The sequence below is a fragment of the Fulmarus glacialis genome, unplaced genomic scaffold, assembly GCF_000690835.1.
Source record: "Fulmarus glacialis isolate BGI_N327 unplaced genomic scaffold, ASM69083v1 scaffold32964, whole genome shotgun sequence".
Taxonomy (NCBI): Eukaryota; Metazoa; Chordata; class Aves; order Procellariiformes; family Procellariidae; genus Fulmarus; species Fulmarus glacialis.
Window position 1 is genome coordinate 1 of NW_009209328.1, and position 22,593 is coordinate 22,593.

Here is a 22,593-nt window from a genome sequence, read left to right on the forward strand (position 1 = left end):
GCCGCAGGGGCGCGGGCGGCGGCGGGTGGGCTGTGCGGCCTCCTCTGCCAGGAACTGCCTTGGCCCAGCGCCGGCACGCTCCAGGCCAGAGCCTCTTGCTGTTGCCGGCTGTATCGATCCCCACCCCTGTCCTTCCACGGGATCTGTTTATACGTGGGGGTGTCTGGGAGACACCCGTGTGTGTTTGAGAAACCCTTTGTTCCGAGAAGATGTAAAAAACACGGTTCAAAAGGTGCTGAGGATGCCCTTTCCTTGGCCTCATCACAGGGTTGAAATAGAGCACTGCCCAGATAAACTGTCCCAGTTCATAGTATCTGTGGTGACCTTAATGATTTCCCACTGTCTCCTGTTCTCTTCTGTCTTGCTTCCAGTTACGAGGCCAGTGCCAATGAGATGGATAGTACCTTGCCAGCAGTAGCAGAAGAGCTTTTGAAAGAGATCAGAAAGGCTTTTCAGGAGACCTCACACGGTATGTAAAGAAAAAAAGAACCATCCCAGCAGGCGCTGGGCCAGTAATACTGTCAGCCCTTCAAGTAGCAATGAGAGCTGTCAGCCTCTCCTTGCTTGCATCTTCTGCAGCCTCTGTTGCATAAGGGGTGGCCTTCACTTTCAGGAGTGGCAGAATAAAATGTTGAGGCTGCATGCCTTTTCTTGCATGCTTTTAACAGTAGGATAGTATAAAAGTAAGTATATTTGGGCTTCCACATTTCTTTTTAAAATTAATCACTGTGGTTCTGAGTGTATATTTAATTGCTGTACTTGATACAACTTGTCCGAACACCAAGGGGTTTGAAGCACAGGTAATGAGGAGCAGCCCCCTTCTAAAAGTCAGTTCCTTCCAAAAATTAGACCAGGTTGGGCCCTTTTTTGAACGTGGGACCTAGGGCAATGCTGCTTGCTTAGAGCTTGTAGTGTAAGTGGTTGCACTTGGGGGATGATAATTTACATACTTCTAGGTAGGCATTTTGTTGTGCCTACTGTACTGCCATTTTTATAGACTCGCTAATTTCAAAAGTAGAGTTGAAAGGGAAATCTTCATAAAAACGATCATGTTTCATGACTGACCGGCAGAGGGTGATGTGTTAGTGATCCCAGGGCAAAGAACAACTTTCCCGTTGCTTGAATTAAGCAAGCCTAAACCAACAATTAGATATTGGCCAATTCTAGCAGCTAGTTAGGAACAATTACCTTCATTGCACTCTGGATTACTAACATAGTTCTGTAATCTGTGCTGAAAGAATAAACACATGTTTGTGTTTATTTGATAAGTAGTGCAGAATGGTTCTTCTATTTAAGGAATATTTTAACTGCACTGAAACCAACCAAATAAACATTAAGAGAAGTCTGTTTGGGTACTACATTTGAGTGGGAAATGGGCAGAGACTTAATGTCTAAACTGCCAGGGTGATGACATTGACAGCTTTCTGGCATACTTGTAGTATGGCTCCTGTCAGGTTAGAGTAGATCCAAAATCTACATGTGACTTTTTAAAAGAGCTTTATAAATCCTGTTGTAAACTAGAAGAAAGAAGTCAACATTCCTTTTAAGGTATACTTTTTCTTAAAGCACCAAAATAGTACACTGGGACATAACTGCAGAAACAAACTGATCAATCACTTTGGAGAATTAAATTAGAATAAAGTTGGAAAAGTCAAACCAACAGCATAAGTCATAGAAAATATTTTGAATTGTTGGAACAAAGGATTTTAAAGTCAAAAGTCCTGATCTTCCAGTGGAATACAGAGATGTAGTACACTCTGTCCCATTAGTGATAACAGAAAGATCAGATTGGATGATCAGAGCCTAAGCTGTTAGCTACAACAGGCTGGTTTTCTGAAGAGTAATTTTCCATCTTAACAAGAAGTGCTAATAAGTGAAGACATTGTGTTTCTGTGTGCTGTATTAAAAGCTATAAACTAGTGGCGCCCTGCAAGACTATGCTGGGAAAAGAACAACATTTTTAAAGTTTTGATGCCAGAGTTTTCAACTCATGCCAAGAGAGTTTCAGGGAAACCGATATATATATTTTTAACCAATGTCTTAAAGTGACAGAGTAAGATGTTGAGGCCGCATGCCTTTTGTTGCATGCTTTTAAAAGTAGGATATTATAAAAGAAAGTATATTTGGGCTTCCACATTTCTTTTTAAAATTAATCCCTGTGGTTCTGAATGGATGTTTAATTGCTTTACTTGATAAGTGCCTTCACACTACCATAGCAGATCATTTTGCTGCTCCTTGTTGCTTTTTGGTAGCTAGAGAGGATGGCTAGAGCATTGCAGTCCTGTGTGGCCTCTGGGGGTGCATTAGGGAGACACTAGACTCCCTGTGATGTTGATGTCTCTCATAGTGGGGAAGTTCAGCAAAATCACACTTCGTTTTGTTTTTGTTGCAGTCCCCGACGACCTGCTGCTGGGGTAAGTATCTTTTGCTTCAGTTCTTGTCCCAACTGTCCTGCTAAACAGCAGCTGATAAACTGCTCTCTTCATAGCACCGCTGTTTTTTTCCTGTGTTTGACCAGTACATGTTTCTCATGCAGAGTTGCTACGTGTTTTTACTGGTAGTGGAAATGAAGGTCCAAAGAGACAATCTCAAGGGTTTTTCCAGAGATTCATGAAATTATCTCTGTATCGCTAAATCTCCTGTGATGACTTGCTCTAATTTGGGTGGATTAAACATGCAGAAACCCAGAATGTTGAACCTGAGCTCCGAGTCCACCCTCAGATCTGGAATGAGTTTTCTGTGAGAGTGGACTGTGTTTCAGAGTGATTCATGCGGCTGGAGTGCTGCATCTCCGCTGCGTTCATATCATTGTGAGCACGGCAGCATCCTGAGATCTCTTCTTCTGTTTGAGTCATGGGGATGTGTGATAGAAAGGGAGAAGTGATACCATGATGATACCATCCCTCTGCACAAGGGTACTGTTAACTTGAAGATTACCCTGAAAGTTTTCTTCTCTTTAGAAGAAGTCTCAGGTCAACTTCATCGTCCTTGTGTTGATTGAAGCTTGTGAATATTTCAGTCATTCCCAAGCAGTCTCCTAAGAGATCCAAGTTTCACAACTTCTGCAGCCCTCACTAATTGTTGTTGAAGGTAGAGAAAAGGCACCATCACAGTAAGAAAGGCTTTTCAGATTCATCTTTAACTTTGTGTTCTTTCCTGCCTGTAATTTAGCCAGGAGAGGAGATCGCCAGGAACCCTTCAGGTCTTAATATCTTTGGGTCCAAAGTTATCTAACATAACACCTGTGAAAGGTATGCATGCTCCTTCTTCTGGGACCACAATGGCCTTTGAAGGCTGGGATTATATTTGACAAGTCTCGTAACTTTTTGTTTCCTTCTTGTCATAAAAGAAAAGAGGAGGAAAGAAATTCCCTTGTTAAGTTTAATAACGGTTGGGTGGTAACTCTTGGCAGTCAGATTTCCATCAATTCCCTGTGACCAGCAGCTCAGAAGTATTCTGATTTAATTTCTGAATCTCTTCCAAATCTCTGAAGTCCTTGAATTTCCTTTGGGCATTTCTCTTACTTATTTCCTGTTAGACTGATGGAATTATATACATGATAAAAGAATTCCCCAAATTTGAAAGAGTTACTGAAACTCATTAAACTCAGCCCCCTTATAGCCCCAAACCTAATCATTAAGGAATGTCTTACGTTGAGTGTTCCCCCACCCACCTCCTCTCAGTCCTCAGATGAAGCCAATCCTTATTGCCATGAGTTTGTGCAACTGAAGTTTTGGTCTTCCTGGAATAAGTCTGTCTGCTTGGCTTGTTATCAATGAGATTGACTCAGACACATAGGTCAGCCATGCTGCTGAGACGCCAGGGCTCTGCCTTGGCTCTTTGTGTCTTCACTGGAGTTGGAAATGTTCCTCTGCTTTCTCCTGTTCTCATGCTCATGTTTTGTACTATCTTTTCATCACTGCTGATTTTCTTGTTGTTTACCCTTGTAACTAACCTAGACTACACAGATTTTTCTCAGTGGCTAAAAGGTCTGTAAAGCTAACTGAGTTGCTCCTGAGCTCTTTGGAACACATTCAGAGCAGCTGGATATACAGGTCTAGAATAACTTTTAAGCCTATGAGCTGTCTGGACAATAGGCTAAAGGTACAGATGTCCATATTTGACATAGGGCTTATCATATACCCTTGCACGGCAGGGGATGTGCTGAAATGAGTATGTAGATGGAAATTACTGTGCCTTCAGGACTCACAGCTCTTTATTTTTCCGCTTGCTGGTGTGGAATTTTACAGCACCGAGCACAGCAGCGGTCAAACACCAGCATGTGCCTCCATGGTGCTGCCTCACAGGACCGAGGCCAAGGAGAAAGTTGCGTAGAGGCCGTGTTTTGCAGGAAGCAAACATGTACCTGAGCAAACCTGGCTCACCTCATCTTTACCCCATCCCAGGGCCACTCTCTAAAAGTTGTGCAGTGGTGCGTCCCTGTATGGTGATGTGTGCTGCTTGGAAGGAAAGGAAAGGGTAAGGGTTTTTAGGGAGGGTGGAGTGACATAAGGCATGTGCTGTCCCTGGGTGTTTATCTGGAATAAATTTGCTGTCTCTGAGCCCTGCTGGTAGCTGGATTACAGATGTAAAACTACTGCTATCCGGCGGCTCCATGTGCAGTGGAGCGTCTTAAGTATTTCCCTGATGGTCTTTAGCTTCTATTAATGCAGTTTGGTGGGTAGAGAAAGAATAATTTATACCTCAGTTGTGACTGTGATAGAGGAGACGCGATTGCTACAGAATGACGCATTCGTTCTCCAGGGTTCAAACCAGTTTCCCTGGGATGAGGAAGGAGCCCTACTGCTGCATTTCCTCTTGCTCAAGGAGCTAGGTATCATTGTTGCTCTCTCCTTGCTCCGAGGCATGATGTGTGGGCCATAACTGGAGGTAGGATTCAAGAACAACTGATCAATAATCTGATCCAGAGCAACTCATCCAGGACAGCCTGTATGTACAACTAAGGTGTCCCAGAGCACGAAGCCTTTTTCCCCTTAGCATTAGCAAGTCTGCCTCCATGTGCTCTGGTTTACCTGGTGCTGCCCCCACTAAAATCCCTGTTTATGCTCATTGTGCTCATGTGACAGTATCACAAGTTTACCGCAACAAGGATAATTGGGCTGCGTGTGTGATACTGCCTGTTGCCTGTAACCTCTGTTGGATCCCCAGCACTGTGCATCCCCTAGGATTTCCTTCCTGCATCTTCTCTTTGTCAGCAGGTCTTGCTTTTGCTGCCAGAGGTGCAGTTTCCCCTGAAGAAGACCTAGTGTATTTAGAGTGCTGAGCAGAAGCAAAGTTTCCAGCTTTAGAGTCTAGATTCACTGTTTGATAAATTGGTTACACACCAGTGCTCTGTCTATACAGAGTTTGTATTGGAAGAGCTACGGGAATACTGACAAAAAGGCTGATCAGATCACTGTAAGGAGAACCTGTGTCTCTAGCTTCACCTACACTCCCTTTGCAATAATCAGTGATCTGTAAAGGGACTGTCAAGCCAGAAATGCTGCTCAAAGAAAACTCCTCAGCTACATGACTAACACTGTTGTCAGAGTCATAGAGACTGACTAAAAAAATCTCACTTCTGTGTCTCTGATGCACTTTGTCTCATTTTAGTTCAGGACAGGAACCACTTCATGTCCTGTTTGTGCAGCAGGCAGCCAGAATAGCGTTTGGGTCATAGTGCTGAAGAAGAAACACTTAAGCTGTAATGTCCTGTGTAAGAAAAATCTTTAAAATGCCTTATAATTAAATCTGAGTGGGATTTTGCAGAGATGTGGGACTGTTTGGGCACAGCTTGGAAATTTGGAAGTTCTCTTACGAATATCAAAAACCACGTAGATGCTCCGAATAGCTGGCGGAGCAGCTGGGATTGTCTCAGAGGAACAGGGCAGGGATTGGTGGTCACTTGGAGAAAGACAGCAAAGCTGAGAATGACAAATACACTTCATTGCTTGGTAGCGTAATTAATGGAGCTGTTACTGTTGGGAGTTTGAGAGGCAATGGGAACCTTTGGCTACAGGCCTTCTGGCCTCCGTACGGCTAAATCCCATGAATTAAGGCTAAGCCAGGTGGCCTCTTTTTGTGGTGTGACCTAACTAGAGACACGTTCTTTTTCAGGCTGAAGTTCATATTTGGCCCATCTGCTGTTCCAGCTTTGGATTTGGTGGATCAGCGTTCTGTCACCCGAGTCATGTCCCCCAGTGGAAGGACTGCATACCAGGTACACACTGTTTTTCTCCTCTTCAGTCTTACTTTCTGATGGTTTCTGGTTGACATGTGAGCCAATATTTTCCTAACTTGCAGAACATGGAAGGGCACTTGGATAAAGATGGAGAGCATATCAGCGTTTTACAAACTCCTAAAGTGATACTGAAGAGCAATAGCCACAGATTAGAATTAGAACAGCATGGTACACCACCGTTTTCTTTGTGGCTCCCAGCCAGTCAGAGACGATTTCTTACAAGTTTGTGGGTATCACAATCAGAAGGAAGTTTTCCAGGGATTGCTAATTTTGCTTCATTACTTTCATCTTATCCAGCAAAGGCAGTTCTTCCTCTTGTCAAACTGTATGCAACAGAGTGTTATCTGCCATCACTGCATTTCTTTCCCTGTTGCACTCCAAATCCTGTGTCCTGAACACTCTTGACCTCTACTTGGCGATAGGATCCTTTTTGCCTGGGAGGAAGCAATACAGGCCAAATCCCTGGGTTTCCTTCTAGTTCACTGTAGCCAAGTCTGTGAATCACGGAAACATCTTCATAAAATGGCATTTTAGGGAGAAGAGCTCACCTTAGCCCTAAAGGTCAAACTCTTACGGCACAGGATCAGAGATGGAGCTGAGGCTCATTAGGTGAAGAGAGGAGCCATTGGCACTTCTTTCTGACTTTTCTGTGGTAGGCACAATTCCTTGCTCTACTGTGCCACAGCACCTGTGGCATCTCTGTTGGGGACAGCCTGTCTGTTCTGTGAGCCATTGACCAGCTGCATCCAGCCCATGGGATCACAGAGTCAGCGACACACTGTGTGCTGTGCCCTAGCTAAGGCTGTATAAGCAGCAGGACCCTGTGCCCATAAGATTTTAGTGAAGAAGCACCCAATTCTTTCTACTTAGCGCTACTAACCCCCTCAGATAGCACAGCCCCCTCCATTGCTGAACGTGGTGCTGTGCTTTTTCACACACCAGAGAAGGGGGAAATCCCTTTGCTCGCTGTTGCAGCAGCCAAGAGGAACATTTCCAAATATCCTCCCTCAAAGGGCCTGCCCTCCTTCATTGGATGCTTTGGGGTCATCTAGGGTAAGAGAAGAGCTGTGAAGCCAGGCCTGGGTAATGACACAAACATTTTTCACGTGTTCAGAGCTTGCATTGCTTGATTTGCACATGGAGTCTTTATCTCTTCTGGGCCTTGGGGAGGACATTGGCCCCTCCAGAGAGGCATGATTCATAAACATACAGGGCTCAAGAACACAGCCTTTGATTTGAGTCGAGGGCTTGCCTGTGGGTATTTGGTAACACCTAAGAAGCACTGCTTCCAGGACCCTTAGACAGCAGCTGCCTCAGTAATGGAATGCTTAAAGGCTTTCCCTTTTTTACTGTTGCTCAGCTGAATATGCCACTGGGCAGAGAATGGTCACATTCTCCTTGCAGAGCTTTGTCGGGCCATGCATGCTAAGGCAGAGCTTTGCAGGCTGGGATGCACAGTCTTCACTTAGCACCCCTTTGTGTGAAAGATGAGGGGGACTGCTTAGAGCCTCTGGTCTTCCCAGGGAGCCTAAATTTGTGCTGACATGCTTACAGCTTTTCTGCAGCATGGCAGAGTTATCTGCACCTTAAGAGGCCTAATATTCATCTCTTAGATGCAGGAAGCTTCATGAGACACGGAGGAGATCAGAGGAGCATGGCGAGAGGGCTTTGATATGCTGGGTGCTGCCCTGACACCCTGTTCTGGTCTGGGCAGGGTCATTGCTGAACAGTCCTGCCTCAAACTGCACGTGCTGCAGCAAGGCAGGCACCTCTCCACACCGCCCAGCCCTCTCCCCACTGAAGTGAGGGGCCAAAAATTCCTGCAAAAAACAGTCACCAAGTGGGAGCTGATTGATTAATGTCTACTGATGGCTCCAACAGTTGGCTCAGCTGGTGCACATTGGAAAAGAGCAAGTGTAAGAACTGCTGTCCTCCTGCCGCTTGCAGGTAGAGGGAGCCACCAGTTCCCCTGTGGGGAAGGAACCCCTGGACAGGTAGATCAGGGCTGGTCACCAGGAGTTAATGTAGGAGCGGCTGAGGGAACTGGTGTTGTTTAGCCTGGAGAAGAGGAGGCTGAGGGGAGACCTCATTGCGCTCTACAACTACCTGAAAGGAGGCTGTAGTGAGGTGGGCGTTGGTCTCTTCTCCCAAGTAACTGGCGATAGGATGAGAGGAAATGGCCTCAAGTTGCGCCAAGGGAGGTTTAGACTGGACATTAGGAAAAATTTCTTTACTGAAAGAGTGGTCAGGCCTTGGAACAGGCTGCCCAGGGAAGTGGTGGAGTCACCATCCCTGGAGGTATTTAAAAGACGTCTGGATGAGGCGCTTAGGGACACGGTTTAGTGGGCATGGTGGTGTTGGGTTGATGGTTGGACTCGATGATCTTAGAAGCCTTTTCCAACCTTAATGATTCTATCATTCTATGATTCTAGGACAAGCCCAGCCTTCAGCCAGGTACTTTGTAGCTGACGGGTATGATGTGAGTGGCCCCCCTGCATCACCCGGGGTCTGTGCCTGTGTCCTCCCAGCTGACAGGCAGCCTACAGGAAGCAGTCCCTGCCTGCAGGTCCCTATGTGCTTCCGCGCAGCATTCCTCTTTAGAGAAGCTTGATTGCTGATTAAGGCCATGCTGATGAGTTCATTAACAGAGGAATCTGAAGAGAGATTTTCTCTGGGGGTGTGAGGCTGGTCCCATTGCGAAATTCTTCCTCAGCACAGCTGTCTGAGATGCAGAAACAAACAGCAGAGCCTCCCCTGAGGCCGCTGGCTGGAGCAGTGACAGGAACACAATCTGGGGCTGTAGAAACCAAAACACTGAGTAGGATACTGCACTTTAGAGTAGCTGGGTAGCATCACTGGCTCTTCAGTCATGTGTGTGTGGTGTAGACACGTATCCCAGCTTGTGTGTACCATGTATCCCAGAAGTATGTACACCTCTCTCTCAGCAGAGAGCATGGCCAGTGCAATGGGGAGTGGGGGACATCTGTGGCTGCCTGGACACATGCACAATCATCCCTTTCAGTTATTCCCCAGAAAGTCAGCTCTGCCGTTTGCACCCAGATGTGGTTGAGCTGGAATGTGAGGTAGTGCTTTCACTTGCAGCTGAATCTGGAGAACTGTTCTCGTTGAGGCCATGAGGCTGGTCCTATTGTGAAATTCCTTTGGGTCATCATAGCCAAATCTGAGATGTTGATACTTCACAGGCTAAAATGCTGTTTGCGTTCCATACCACCCAGCACATCTTAGGTATTGCTTCAGGGCAAAATGGCTCTGCTCAGACAGGCCCTAGGACTGCAGCCTGTAGTGTAGGCAGCTCTTGCCCTCAGGAACTGAGATGGGAGAAGAAAGAGCCCTCAGTCAAGTAAAAGCTACGATTTGTTTTTTAATGCCCTTGCTACTTAATAGGGGGGCAGCACCAATGGGCTATTCAAGGGCTGATGTTACCTCAGAGTTATTAATCATCACAGAAGAGCTTGTATAATACCTGCCTATGCTGCAGACTAAAGCCAACACTTGTAACTCCAGCTCAGGGATAAGTAAGTCTTACCTGCTGCAGAGATGGTGGATGCTGGCTGGTGGTGGACCTGTGCTGGATTCGGCCGAAGTGTAAAGTGGTGAGCAGGCAGCAGTTCGGGCACCTATTAACTATGCCTGAGTTGCAGAAATGCTGTGAGCTGTGGGAGTGAAGCCAGTTAGCAGGGGAGAGGCAGTGCTTTAGCCCTCCTGCTAACTGTCACTTGCATTGCTCATATCCTGCACTTTTATGGGATTCTTTTTTATGTCTTTTTTAATTAATTTCCTAGAACTGTATGGCAACCTGCCTCACCGTGAAGGATTTGAGCATCAGATCCTGGCACAGACTGTGGTGCTACCTAGCTGTACTCTGGTGGCAGCAGTAGCTGCCGTGGTGCCACAGCTGGCCCTCCTGCATTCCCACACACTGGCAGGGACACCACCACCAAGGTGATTTTTCCTCGCTGTGCAGCCAGCAAGCGCCTGGAGATGAGGGCAGCGGAAGGAAATCTTACAGCATCTTGGAGCCAAGAGAGTACCCCAGTGCCTGGCTTGGCTGCAGCTGGCCAGAAACAGAGGCACCTTTTTCTCTTGGTCTTTGGATTTTAGATTCTGCCTTATTAGGCAGAAGCGGAATTCTTGCTATGTGGGTCAGGACAGGGGAAGCTAAACTCAGCCGAAATCTGGCAGTGTCTGTGTCTTCCCCCCGTCCTCAAAGGAGAACACTTCTGAAGGAAAGGCACCATCGGAATATTTCATCTTGGAAAAAACAATCAAAAGGGCTAGAGAAAAACAAACTTATCACAAGTGAAACAAACTCAGCCTGGAGTATAAGGAGGGCCCAGGGTAAAGGCCAGACTGAAAAAAGAATGGTTTACTCTGAAATGGGAATGTGAGTCTTGTGTCCTGAATCTGGTAGGAGTAAGGGGGATTGTGAGGCATAGGTGCTTCTGTGGGAGAGCTTAAACTTGTGGACGTTACCTGTCGGGCAAGGGGTGCAGAGAGAGCTCCAGAGGACAGGGGAAGGCTCCCCTTGCAAGTGCAGCTCTGGACCGGGAGGGACGATGTTCCTCTGGAGGGACTTAGGAGTGCCAGGGGGACTTAGGAGTGCCTCCCTCCTGGAGGGGAGCATCACTCTGCAGAGCTCCACTGTCTTTTCACTTTTTTGTGTTTATCTTTGGATTTAGGTGTGTGTGTGCCACAAACCCAACCAGAATCTAAAGCCTGGTATAGGAGAGGAGTGTGGTGTGCCATCAGAGCCCAGAGGCTTGTGTGCAGAGGAGGGCACTGCTGGTGATTACACCCATGTAAATCCCCACCATTCTCTGGAATATCGAGGAAGAGTTAGTGCCAGCTATTGAGGCCACAGAGCTGACACAAAGCATTTGCTCTTGCTGTGGCAGATACGAGACACATCATGGCAAATAGTCTGTGGTAATTGGGTGCACTCAGTTTAGGCCTCAGAGCATTAGTAACATTCATGCTATTGAGCGCAGGTTTCTGCTTAAAGACGGCGACTGCAGGCCCTTCCCTTGCAATAGGAGAGGGCAGAGCGATTGGCTCTTAAAGTAGCTTTCTAAAACCTATTTTCCAGTCTTGAAGAAACCAAAAGAGAAATAATCCATAGGTTGGCTTTCCTATACCAGGCAGTCAGCTCCAGCAGCTCACAGATTGCCTATCAGCTTCTCCATGCTGGAAATGAATCTTCCCTCGCCTGGCTGCCTGCGGCCTGTGCCCATGGTGCAGAGCAATATGCCTCAGTACCAGCCTTGCAGCAGAACAGCATGTGGGAAAAGGAGGCAGTGCTGTTCCCAAACCAGAGATGGAGCAGGAAGGCTTCTTCTCTGGAGACTTCAACTTTGTTTATTCAGACAAAACTGGATTCCAATAGCTGCAGCTGGTTTTGGGAGCAAAACAGCAAGAGCCTTTGCAGCCTTCAGCCACTGGAGCTAGTTAGAAAAGGCCTCACTGCGAGTGCTCACTGCTGCTCTCCTTCCATCCTCAGGTTCATGGTGGCCCTGGATTCACAAATGACGAGAGAGTCTTCGTCATCTTCAACTATCCTGTGTCTGCCAGTACTGGGGGAGGAAGCTCGCTGGAGGGGCTGGCAGCTCGCTGTGCTGCCAGCTTTGGGAGATTGGGGGAGGGGGCTCTGTGCTCGGTGCCACTGCCCTTTTCCTGATCTCTTAGCAGCAGACAAGGCACTGGAGCCAAGGTCTGGTGCAAGCATGGGTGTACATACAGGAGCGCTTCCTCGGCTGTAGGGAGAGAAGCGTGTAGAGACCATGAGAAAGCTGAGGAGCTTCAAGCTTTGGGGATGCAGTCTTTGGGGATGCTTTTGTATTGTGGTACCTGCTCACCAGTTGCGTGCTGTGAGTCATTGCAGAGAGGACATCAGGCCAGATACATGCTAAGAGTTAGAGAAATTAAAAGTGAATGCTGTCTCTCACTCGCGCTTCCTCTGACTGCCTTTATTTCAGGTCCTTGGGAGCTCAGGCAAACTCTACACCTGCTACAGTTCCTGCCATTTCTGCACGTGTCCCGCTTTTGGTTTTACTGTACTGCAGAAGAGCGAGAGCCTTCTGGTAAGTTGTCTGCCTTAGCCTGGGGCCGGGTCAGGGAGCTGGGGAGAAGGCCGTGCTCTGCTCCTTGAACCTGAGCAGCCTGAAGTTTCCAAGGAAGCATGAGTGTTGAGCTGGCCAGGCAGGCTGTGCCTGATCCACTGCATAATCTGGCCTCTGGGAGTTGCGATATTTGGGTGGAGCTAGGCCTTACTAGGGTTAGGGAGGGCTTTTGTTCTTAATTACGCATTACTGTTCTGACTTTCAGGAGATCAGTAATCCCTGGTCTCTTGGAACAAGGGCTATTGCTGCTAATGAGACTGCCACATGGAGTCTGGCTGATGAAGTGGTGCAGTTCACCTGGTGCCAGTGAGGAAGGGCTCAGGGTAACTAATTGGTCTGCAAGTGTCCCCCAGCTCTGTGCCAACCATCCCTCCCTCGTGGGAAGCCCGTCTGTTCCAGGACCTTGGTCAGCTGGGCCTAATACTCTTGTTTTTGAGAGCCATGTGGGCTGCCAGACAGTACCAAGCCGACTCTTGTTCTTTATAGTCTGGATCTACCTTCTCCTGCATGCGTGTGGGGAGCGCATCGGGAGCCAGTTAACGCTTTGCTGTGTGTCAGATCCCTGTATTACATTATCCTGACGGCAGAACTGACCTGGTGCAACTGGAGTGCCAGCCTGTGCCAGGGCTTGGTGTGCCAAGAGGGAACCATGTTCGTGGGAGGGGTGAGCGCTTCATTAGATCCATTCTGGCCAGGATGGATTTTTGTGGCTTCCAGATAGAGCATGACATTCCTGCGTTGCTCCTGCTGTTAACTTGGCTGCGCTATTATTTGCAGTGCAAACATATACTTGCTGTCTACCTCAGTCAGGCCATGGGAGCCTGCCAGGAACTATCTGTCTCTGAGGAGCAGCTCACAAGCATCTTACTGGCTGGGGAAGAGGATGAAGGATGAAGGATTTGGATCACATGTAGATGTGCTTTCTGTGTACCCTCCCGGCGGTGTGGCTGGCATTTTTCATATCTATAAGGCTGTCAAATGTTCATCATGTCTGGTAGTTTTCTTCCTGTGCTGCAGCCAAGTGTGACATTAATTAGCAGCCTTGCACTGATGGATTAATTAATAAATGTTAAGAAGCCTGTGTTGACTTCAGTTTCACTTATTTAGGCTATTCTTGGGATTGCTGAAGATGTTTGAACTAATCTGTAGTATTGTGTGATGTGAGTATACAAACAGTCCAGCAAGTCTCTCAGTGATCCATTAAACCTTGTTAAATCTGCTCATGCTTTGACTAACCCCACCGCCCGTCCAGTGCCTGCATGGCTTTGTGGAGTTGGCCTTTGACAGAGTGATGCTGCAGTGGCTCTTTGCAGCTGGCTGCTCAGAGCAGTTTCTGATTCATTACTGGCAAACCTGTACCAGGGACTGGGGCAGGGACCCCTCAGCACCTCGAGACTGATGACAGGTCAGTGCTTCCGCTGTGCCTACTGTAATACAGGATCTTTGGAAGCATCACTCTGGCTGCTGTGCTTTTAAATTGACCCATTTCAGACAACCACCTGGCGGGCAAGGCAAGGCTGTCCACATCAGACATGGGGGAAAGGAGACTGCTGCTCCCCTGTTCCACACACCAGCCGGTGAGCTGGAAACCAGCTCCTTCCACCTCTGTGACTCCCTGCCTGTGCTCTGAGATTCGGCTCCTCTTTGAGAACAGCATGGCCTCGTAAGACACACCATGTGAACAGAACACCACAAGAAATAATGGGGCGCAGGCTGAGCCAGGTTGTGTAGGTGGTAAATTAAGCATTCTGTATGTAAATAACAGTTACTGCAAATACAAAATCTGAGCAACATGAGGAAAACACATCCATCCTATGTACATCAGAGCAGTAATGAGTGATAGCTGAATAGCTACAGCTGCACTCGCTGCAGAAAGTTCCTTTGCCATTTTCACTTCACATTTTTATAGAAACCTTCAGAGCTTTTTCTTGAGGGGGACGAGAAAGGTGTCCTGTTTTTATTTTGCCTTGAAATGACTTTGGCTCAGATCCATGAAGGCACTTAATGTGCCTAAAGACCACAGTGACCAGGGCCATAGTTAATAATGGCTAACAACCCAATGGCACAGTCATACTAAGGAAACACCACATCTGTCTACAGGAATTCTGGCTCATAAGAGGCATATGAAAGGTAGCAGTAGTGGATGCCGAGCTGCAGTGCAAGCTGTCACATATGGGACCATCTCTCTCTGTATTGCAGTGCTGTGTGTTTCAGTCTGTTCGTGCTGTCCAGAGTTTGGTTCATTTTCAGCCAGCAGGAGGGGAGAGATTACATTCTTTGTTGTAAGGATAAATGTGGCTTGCAACCACTTTGCAACACTGCCAGACCTGCAGGTGAAACCCTGCCTGTTTCCAGCCATCATTAACAGAAGGAACACAGCCAAAGATAATACAGAAGGGAAGGAATGAAAGAAGGAGAGAGTCAAACCCTGCCCAAATGGCAGGACGTGGCTACATGTGTTAGCTGGACTATGACCAAGGCAGATGCAGCAAAGCTGAATGGGACTGTTAAAGGAGAAACACGTGGGACGGTAACTTTTAACTATTCAGCTGCTTCTTGGAAATGCCAGTATCTGAGATACTGAGCTGTAGCTAAATTTGGACATCGCATAAACATGTACAAACCTATTCAGAGCTTACTGGTGGTTCACCAAGGTTTGGGGCTGACTCTTACGGCTGAGCTGCTACACACACGGTAGCGAAATCCATCACTCCTAGTGAGCCATCCTCGGCATGGCGGGCCCTAAGTCATACCTGCAGCTGCTGCCTGCAGGTCATGCCAGCTGGCACAGCAGATGCTGCAGGAACAGGATTTCTTCAAATCAGCTTTTCAGCTGATTTTACACCGTATTTGTCATATACACCAGAGAAATGAAACCCTTGGGTTTCATTATTACCCCCCTTTTAGTGCAATGCAGTTAAAAAAAATAGAAAGCTTTCTACATGATTCAAGTACAATTTATCATCAGGGACAAACTTCTCCAGGCATCACAGTCTGTCCACTGGACCTGTTCTTCAGGAACTGGCTGTGTTTAAACTTCCTTCCCTGCCACCTGGCTCTAAAAGGCCTGCTCCCTATCTCTGCCTGCCTGCATGAGTTACCACTGAAACCCATATTTAATACACATCCTTGCACTCCAGCTTCTCACTGGTCGCATGGTGATGCTGCTGGCACTGAGTGCTTCAGGGAGAGATGGTACCACTTTACCATGTAAGGACCTTTAGGCAAGACTCCCGTTTGTAAGGGGGCCACAACGTGATGGCAGGTCTGAGCTAGTCAAGAACAGCTGTGTCTGTACCACAATTGGCTTTTGGGCATGAAGGAGGGAGGCTGTTTGGTGTTTTTCTGACTCCCCTCCCTGTTCCTCTCAGTTGTGGAAAGAAACTGCCCTGCAAAATAAAAGTCATGCCAGAAACACGGTTCATTTACAGCAGTGCACGTGCCGTCATGCAGTCTGGAGAAGTGGAGCTCGTACTTCAGAAATTAATGCACTGTTCTTTCTACCTTTGTCTAGTTACATATGAAATCAGGTGCAGTAATTACTGAGCTGTGGTTGCAGAGAGTTATTAACTTGCAGTACAAATTAAGACTGCTCCGCTGTTGAGCGGGCTTTGTCCTTACAAAGGGCCAGGACTCGGTGGCTAACTGCAGAGGCCAGGCTAGGCAGTCTGCAAGGTGAGCTTCTTCCCCAAAGAGCTTGGCCAAAATCAGGTCGCAAATCAAGGCATTCTAGCTTCTCAAGCAAATTAGCTCCCTTCCAGTCTCTTTTGCTACTGATGCAGGTCAGGATTAAAAAAAATAAAAAAAATCACTACTAGAAAAAGCGCTCACAGCTTCTGGGGGTTACCGGGGCTGTAGAGGAACCCCAGCAAGACCAAGTTTTAGGAATCAGGTGAGCTGCAGCTGTCACAGCTAAAACCTGCACTTCTGGAAGCACTTCAGGGCTGTCAAGTTTTGACTTGGGAGCAAAAATCTAATTGTAGAGATCAAGTCACCAAGGGGGTGTTTGCACCAACCTCAGGGATTCTGGATCAGACTGGCTAGGATTATTAGGGCACTTCTGCCTTTTGATAGCAGGAAACAAATTTGAAATCAAACCTGAAGCACTGGTCTGCACAATCCTGTAGACCAAAGTGATTTAAAGGCAATAAAACCACTGTTCTAAAACTTCAGTCAACTCTCTTCTAAAATTTTTCTCTTTCAGTAAGTAGGGCTTCCATACTGGGGCCAAAAATAGCTGACCAATTCTGATCTTGTTTTCCTATCAACATGGTCATGTCCCTTAGAGCCTGGAACGCAGATTCAGTTTCACACCAGCAACTGGGCTAAGTAAGACTTTTTCCCATCGGAGAATACTAGCTGCATCAAACAATTGATGGAATAATTAGGGTATTACCAAAGTGCTGTCAAGTATGGACTTAAAGAACAACCCAAAAACAGACACAAAATTATTACTCCTAAATGAATCAAAAGATTAAAAAAAAAAAAAATAATTAAAATAAAGATCCTAGGACTTGACATGAGCAGCACATTTGGGGAAACACCCCCAGCAGGTGGGTCTTCCACAGTCAATGTCTGACCTGGAAAGGAAATACAATACGATCACGCAACCTGGGTTTACAGTCGAGGGTGAGCTGCACTCAGTCTCCCCGGTCGGGTTATTCCTCTAGGAGGCACTATGTTAATTACAAAAATAAAAAAAATACAGCTGCATAACTGCATAGTGGTCATCTCTGAGCACTCCTCTAGGAGTTAGCTGTAACTGTTTCACATAGGCACAGGGAAGGGTAGTGTCAGGGACAGACTGCAAAATCCCAGGAGCAGGACATGCACGGTCATATGGTCACAGAGGCTACTGGAGAATTAATGTTGGTGACAGTCAGGTGCTGGTTGTTGTCAGTGGTGCACTTGGGGAAGTCATCCGTCTTACAGAGGATCTTGGAAATGATCTTGCGGAAGGTGTAGCGGAAGTCCCTGATCCTGTAGGCATAAATGATGGGATTGATGACAGAGTTGGCATGGGAGAGGATGATGGCCACATACATCACCCACTCAGGCTTGGATTTGGAGGACTCCTCGTGGAAGTGAGTGATGCAGTTCAAGATATGCAGGGGCAGCCAACAGAAGGCAAAAAGTCCTACAATGATGGCCAGAGACTTGGCTGCGTGGACCTCCTTCTGCAGTGTGGTCCTGGAGTTGCCCATCAGTTCAATCTGATGCAACTGTTTGCAGGCGACCATGAATATCTTAATGTAGATTCCCAGCATGATAATGAGCGGAAGCAGCACGCAGCCGAAGAAGTTGAAATACACCATGTAGCTCATCGTCACCACGTTCTCAAAGAGGCATGAGATGAAGCAGCCATGGTGCTCTGTCCCGGTGTCAGCCCCTGTCTCGTTGGTGGCATTGGGACAACCGCTCATGGCTTTATTCCAGCCCATAAGCGGAGTCAGTCCAATTCCAAAGGACAGGAGCCACAGCACAGCGATGAGTCCTCTTGCCCGCTTGCCAGTCACCAGACTATTATACCTACAGCATCAAGAACAAAGCCAAGATAGAGCCATTATATAAATGAGCGCTCGTGACTTCCCTACAGTTAAAGTCATCAGCATTTTGGCTAATGCCACAAAAGCCCCACCCACACCCACGCGGGAACCTCACCTCTGTGATCCCCGGAGGGGTAAAAAATCTCACCTGTGCTCTACGCCTACGCAAAGTGATTTGGGGAGGTGATTCACTTGCTATTCCTGAGAGGTGCCAAGCACTGCTCCTGCCCGCGAACATCCTTCAATAGGAGGTGAGGACTTGGAGTCTTAAAAAAGGCTTTATCATTGCCTGAGCCTAAACCACCAACTACAAGGAGGGCAAGAACAGGGGGAAGGCTCACTCTGTAACCACCAACTTGCTCTCTTGCTCTAAGCATCCATTATTGGGCACGCCAGGACACGTTGCTGGGCTACATGAACTTCTGGGCTGACATTACAGCTGAGACAATGCTGGCTCTCAATTCTACACTGTAATGGGTAGCTAAAGACTTAACCAGCACCACCACACACTTACAGCCTTTATACCGCACCGACTTGCTTCAACTTGGGCTGCTCTTATGCCTGCAGCAATGCTGGCTTTCACTGGAGATTGCAGCAGTCAGGTAATGTGATGTCCCTTCCCATGCTACCTCATACACTAAGGTGGGAAGTACACATGTGTGTGGAAACCAGGGATCCTACCAGTTTCCCAAACGGTGCAATTGCTGGTTTACACATGCCAGACTGCAGCCCACGCGAGCTTGTTGTGGCTGGATAACAAATACCCTGAAAGACTTCTCTGAGCCAGCATCTAAAAGCAACTGCTAATGATGGATTGCTTAAGGAGTGTTACAAGTTAGGCTTTGTGTCTCCATTCAGGGCCTTGCATCCAGGCGTGGAGCTGGGAGCCAGGGACACTGGGCTCGTCTTCCCCCATTTGACGTCCCTGCTTTATGCATCCTCCATATGCATAAAGCTGATGCGGGCAGCTTCGCTTAGCTCCCAGGGCTGGTGTTGGCCTCCACTGCTCGTATATGTGACATGCCAATTCTGTAGGACACGCACCATCGAGACGTCCTGAAGCCACACACAGACTCCGACCTGCAGCTGCTGAAGCTGTCGGTGGGGTTAGCAGCCGTGCGTGGCTGCTGCTGTCAAACGATGCTTGTGCTCTGCTGACCGTAGCTGGTTGTAAAGATCTGGATTTGTAAGTAAACACCTTCCTTGGGCTCCTGCTGCTCTCACATGTGTTACAAAGAAGCTCTGCGGTGGCCCAGGGACAAGCTGATGCAGTGTTGAGGGGTGCAGAGCCATGCGCTGCCCCACACCTTTCCCAACTCCACAGACTGGGTGCCTTCATGGCCAAGAAAACGAAGGTTGTGGCTGATGCTCAGAGACACAAACAGGGCTGGAACCTAAAGCAGCAAAAGTCAAGCTGGTTTGGGTGCAACCAGAACAGATGCCAACATCAAAGCATCAGTCGGATTGCTTTTTGGAGATAGGAAGAACTGGCGACTGCCAGAAAGACAACATGAGAAACCCATTACTGTCCTCTCCACAGCCAGTTAGCATCTGCTGGCTGACACACGTCCCCCCCTTCCCACACCCTTCTCTCAGTGCTTGTTTACTCTGGCTTGGCTACCCTGCTCCTCCTTTCCTAAGAACGTTTGTTCTGATTTTCTTCCGGCCCGTGAGGCAGGGGAGGGTTTTATTCCCACAGACCCGCAGCTGTGCCTGTGAATCACACTGCGGTTGCCTCCGTGCGAGCCGTGTGTCCCTCTCCTCCTGCAAGCTACAAAGACAGGAGGGTAAGTGGGGGGTCTGCCAGCACGAACCGGGAGGCAAAGAGGGGCTGGGGGGAACCCTCGGCTCCTTCTGTGCGGCCGCTGCGAGCGGGGCTGGCTTCGGGCACAGCCGGGGCCGGCCGGGAGGATGCGGGAGCAGCAGCCACATTTAGGTGATGCTGAACTGTGAACACACTCCATGGGGTAGATGTCTAAAGGGCAGGTCCAGCCACTGAAGGGTTTCTCCTGCACTTTTCTCTTATTATTATTAAGTCTCGCTGCTTCAGAAAATGAGAAGTTGTCAGACAGGGCACCGCCGAGGCCAAGCCCATTGCTTTCAAAACCGTGTTAAGTGCCTGTTTTCAGCAGCCAGAGCTGGTCTGGGGTTGTAGGGCCTGAAAACTTTTAAGATTTGATTCGGAGCAAGTTCCCAGAAATCTGATCTCTTGGCAAAGTCTGCGTCTCGAGCTATGACGCTGGCCAAGCTTAGTCAGTGCTGCAGGAGCACCAAGAGCTGCTGCTCACCTACAGCTCTGCACGTGGGAAGAAAAAAACCGAGGCTCCTTGGCTATTCACACGTAGTTGATCACTTCAGTTGCTTCTCTGCTGCCTCAGTCATGTCACATCCCAAAAACTATTGTACTGAGACTGGAAGATGCAAAAGGGACCGTTGTTCAGACAGAGAAACTGAAGGAGTCAAGAGTTTTGTGTGTCTGAAGCAGGCTGTGCACAGGAACACAAGGAAAAGCCGCCGTGGCTCAGCGTGCCGTGCTCGCGTGACCACCGCGTCACTCAAGGCTGGTGACATTCGGTGCTGCCTCTTGCTGAAAAGATACGACCCCAAGTAAGGCTTCTTCCATCTGCTCTTCTCCTGAACTCTTCTGCAAATATAAGGCTTGGCTTGAAGGTTTACAAAACCAGTTAAGTAGTCACTTCATTTTCCAGTGGCTGTAACGGTGGCATGTTTATTTTAGTGTTGCTCGCTCTTCCCCAGCACACACAGCAGAGCTGCAGCCAGGATCACGTTTAAGCGGGGGCCCCTTCTGCGAGAAGGAGGAGATGGAAAAACGTGCTGCGCTCCGGGTCTGCAAAAGCCAGAGCTGAGCAATGGAGAGGGCTGCAGGCCTGTCCGGCAGGGAAGAGATGGTGCTCATGAAAGTGGAGACAGTTATTCACAGTGAACCGCTTAGATTAGCTCTTTATTTTTGCGGGGATGCATTGCAAATTCCTCCCAACATCTCTCCGTTCAGTGGATTGATCCCAGGGAACGACGATGGTCGCTGCTGTGACTACAGAGAAGGGTCACAGCTGGTCGCAGAGCTACCAGCCAGGAGAGGCCAAGGTGAAATTGGGGATAGTTCGATGCTCTAAAATTGTTCACTAATTACCTTGTTACTACCTTAATACACTTATTTGGTGGGACACTGCCTTAAGTTAACGGAAGTTAAGCATATGCTTAAAAATAAAGAAATGCTTGACTATTACCAGATTAAGGCACAAGTGTCTCATTAGCGAGCCGCTGCACACAACTGCCACCCCCGTCATAAACCACCATCAAGAAAAGCAGGCATGGGCTGTGAGACAACTCAGACTCAATTTTTTCCTAAGCTCTATAAAACACAATCAGACAGTCAGGAACCAACAGATTTTCACCGCTCTGAATGCTCCAGCAAACCCCTCCTTCATTCTCTTTTAGGCTTAATATTATTAGGCAAAAAAATATTAAAGTAAATTTACTCACCTAAGTCTGCTCAATTAATGTATAACAAATATTGAATCTCCTCTATGTTTCTGCCCAGAGGCATCGAAAGTTGCTTTAATGTAAATAACAGCTGAATACTTTTAAATGATTTATTGAGATTAAATAACCTGGCAATGCATTAGTTCCTTTTACACCACCAGGCAAAGTCTCTTTACCGGCGTTATCATCATCAAGCAGCTAATTATCTCAGGTCCCACCCAGTGGACATGCTGCAGAAGCCCCGATGCCATCCCCGCTGTGCTGCCATCATCAAGCGATTCAGGTTTCTATTCTTCCGACATACATAACTATACGTTTGCCACCAGTGTCACGGTCACACAGCCTGAGTTACGGTAGGTCGAATACTTTAAGGAAAGTTCAGCTGCTTTTACAACATGGCTCTGAGCCACCGGTGTTATCGTACACAAGGGCCAGGCTGCTGGGTCTGTACCTGCCGTGCCGTCACCAAAACGGGCCAGCGGCAGAGGCTTCAAGGCAACACCACCCTTCTGCCCGGCCCCTGTCCCGTGGAGTGAGCAACCACTCTGCTGCTGAGGCTGGAGGAGATGTCCCCTGAGCTGGCCCATGGACCGGAGATGGTCTCCTTCACCCAGCACACATCGCTGTCACCTGTGGCCCCTCCACTTCAGTGATAGCTCAACAAGGTCCATAGCTTTTCTGAAAGACCATCACGGCAACCACCAAAATGATCAAGTTGCCCATTAGCCCAGGGTGCGGGAAGGCTTACCGCATTCTCCAGGCGCTGTGCCTGGGTTGGTAGGATGGTCAGGGTGGGGTTTTTTTCCCAACAGAACTCATTGCATTTCTACTGCTATTTACTAGAGCTGGATAGCAACCAAGCCACCCAGGCAGGCATTGCTAAGCCCAGCTGGAGCAGAGCAGGACGCGTTGCCAGCCTGCAGCCAGCCCAGCCTCTCCTGTACCTGGCATCTCCCCACCGACCCCTGCAGTGACCCCGTGGAGATCACCCAAGCAGAGGCACTGCTGGCCCTGAGCTCCCATCAAATGAGGAGCGTGCAGCAGCAGCCAGGGCTTAATTCGGCATTTGGGGCGATTAGACTTGGGGGAGAAAGCAGCAACAGCCTGGAAGAAATAGTCTGGAAGGGGACTATTATTCCCACATTATGGATCCTTCGAGAGCAGG

The 22,593-nt window shown here is 48.0% G+C and overlaps 2 protein-coding genes across 3 annotated transcripts; one reads left to right on the forward strand and one right to left on the reverse strand.

The window, feature by feature from the left end:
- Positions 1-281: 281 nt before the first annotated feature.
- Positions 282-13,466, forward strand: ZSWIM7 (zinc finger, SWIM-type containing 7). Of its 2 annotated transcripts, none has more exons than XM_009576791.1 (5): positions 282-469; positions 2,393-2,414; positions 6,118-6,220; positions 12,235-12,339; positions 13,156-13,466. In XM_009576791.1, exons 1-5 carry the CDS (start codon positions 394-396, stop codon positions 13,270-13,272), a joined length of 423 nt encoding a protein of 140 aa, XP_009575086.1. In that variant the 5' UTR covers positions 282-393; the 3' UTR covers positions 13,273-13,466. The 2 variants fall into 2 exon arrangements, with proteins under 2 accessions (XP_009575086.1, XP_009575085.1); XM_009576790.1 differs by having other exon boundaries at positions 375-469; positions 12,251-12,339; positions 13,156-13,457.
- Positions 13,467-16,860: 3,394 nt separating this feature from the next.
- Positions 16,861-17,903, reverse strand: ADORA2B (adenosine A2b receptor). The gene has a single exon (XM_009576792.1). It carries the CDS (start codon positions 17,817-17,819, stop codon positions 17,214-17,216), a length of 606 nt encoding a protein of 201 aa, XP_009575087.1. The 5' UTR covers positions 17,820-17,903; the 3' UTR covers positions 16,861-17,213.
- Positions 17,904-22,593: the final 4,690 nt, after the last annotated feature.

Excerpts from the sequence above, each read along its gene's own strand:
- ZSWIM7 (XM_009576790.1), top strand. The coding sequence starts at position 394 with ATGGATAGTACCTTGCCAGCAGTAGCAGAAGAGCTTTTGAAAGAGATC. Across the intron at positions 470-2,392 it reads TTTTCAGGAGACCTCACACG|TCCCCGACGACCTGCTGCTG; the intron begins GTATGTAAAGAA and ends TTTTTGTTGCAG. Across the intron at positions 12,340-13,155 it reads AGAAGAGCGAGAGCCTTCTG|TGCAAACATATACTTGCTGT; the intron begins GTAAGTTGTCTG and ends TATTATTTGCAG.
- ADORA2B (XM_009576792.1), bottom strand. The coding sequence starts at position 17,819 with ATGGGCTGGAATAAAGCCATGAGCGGTTGTCCCAATGCCACCAACGAG.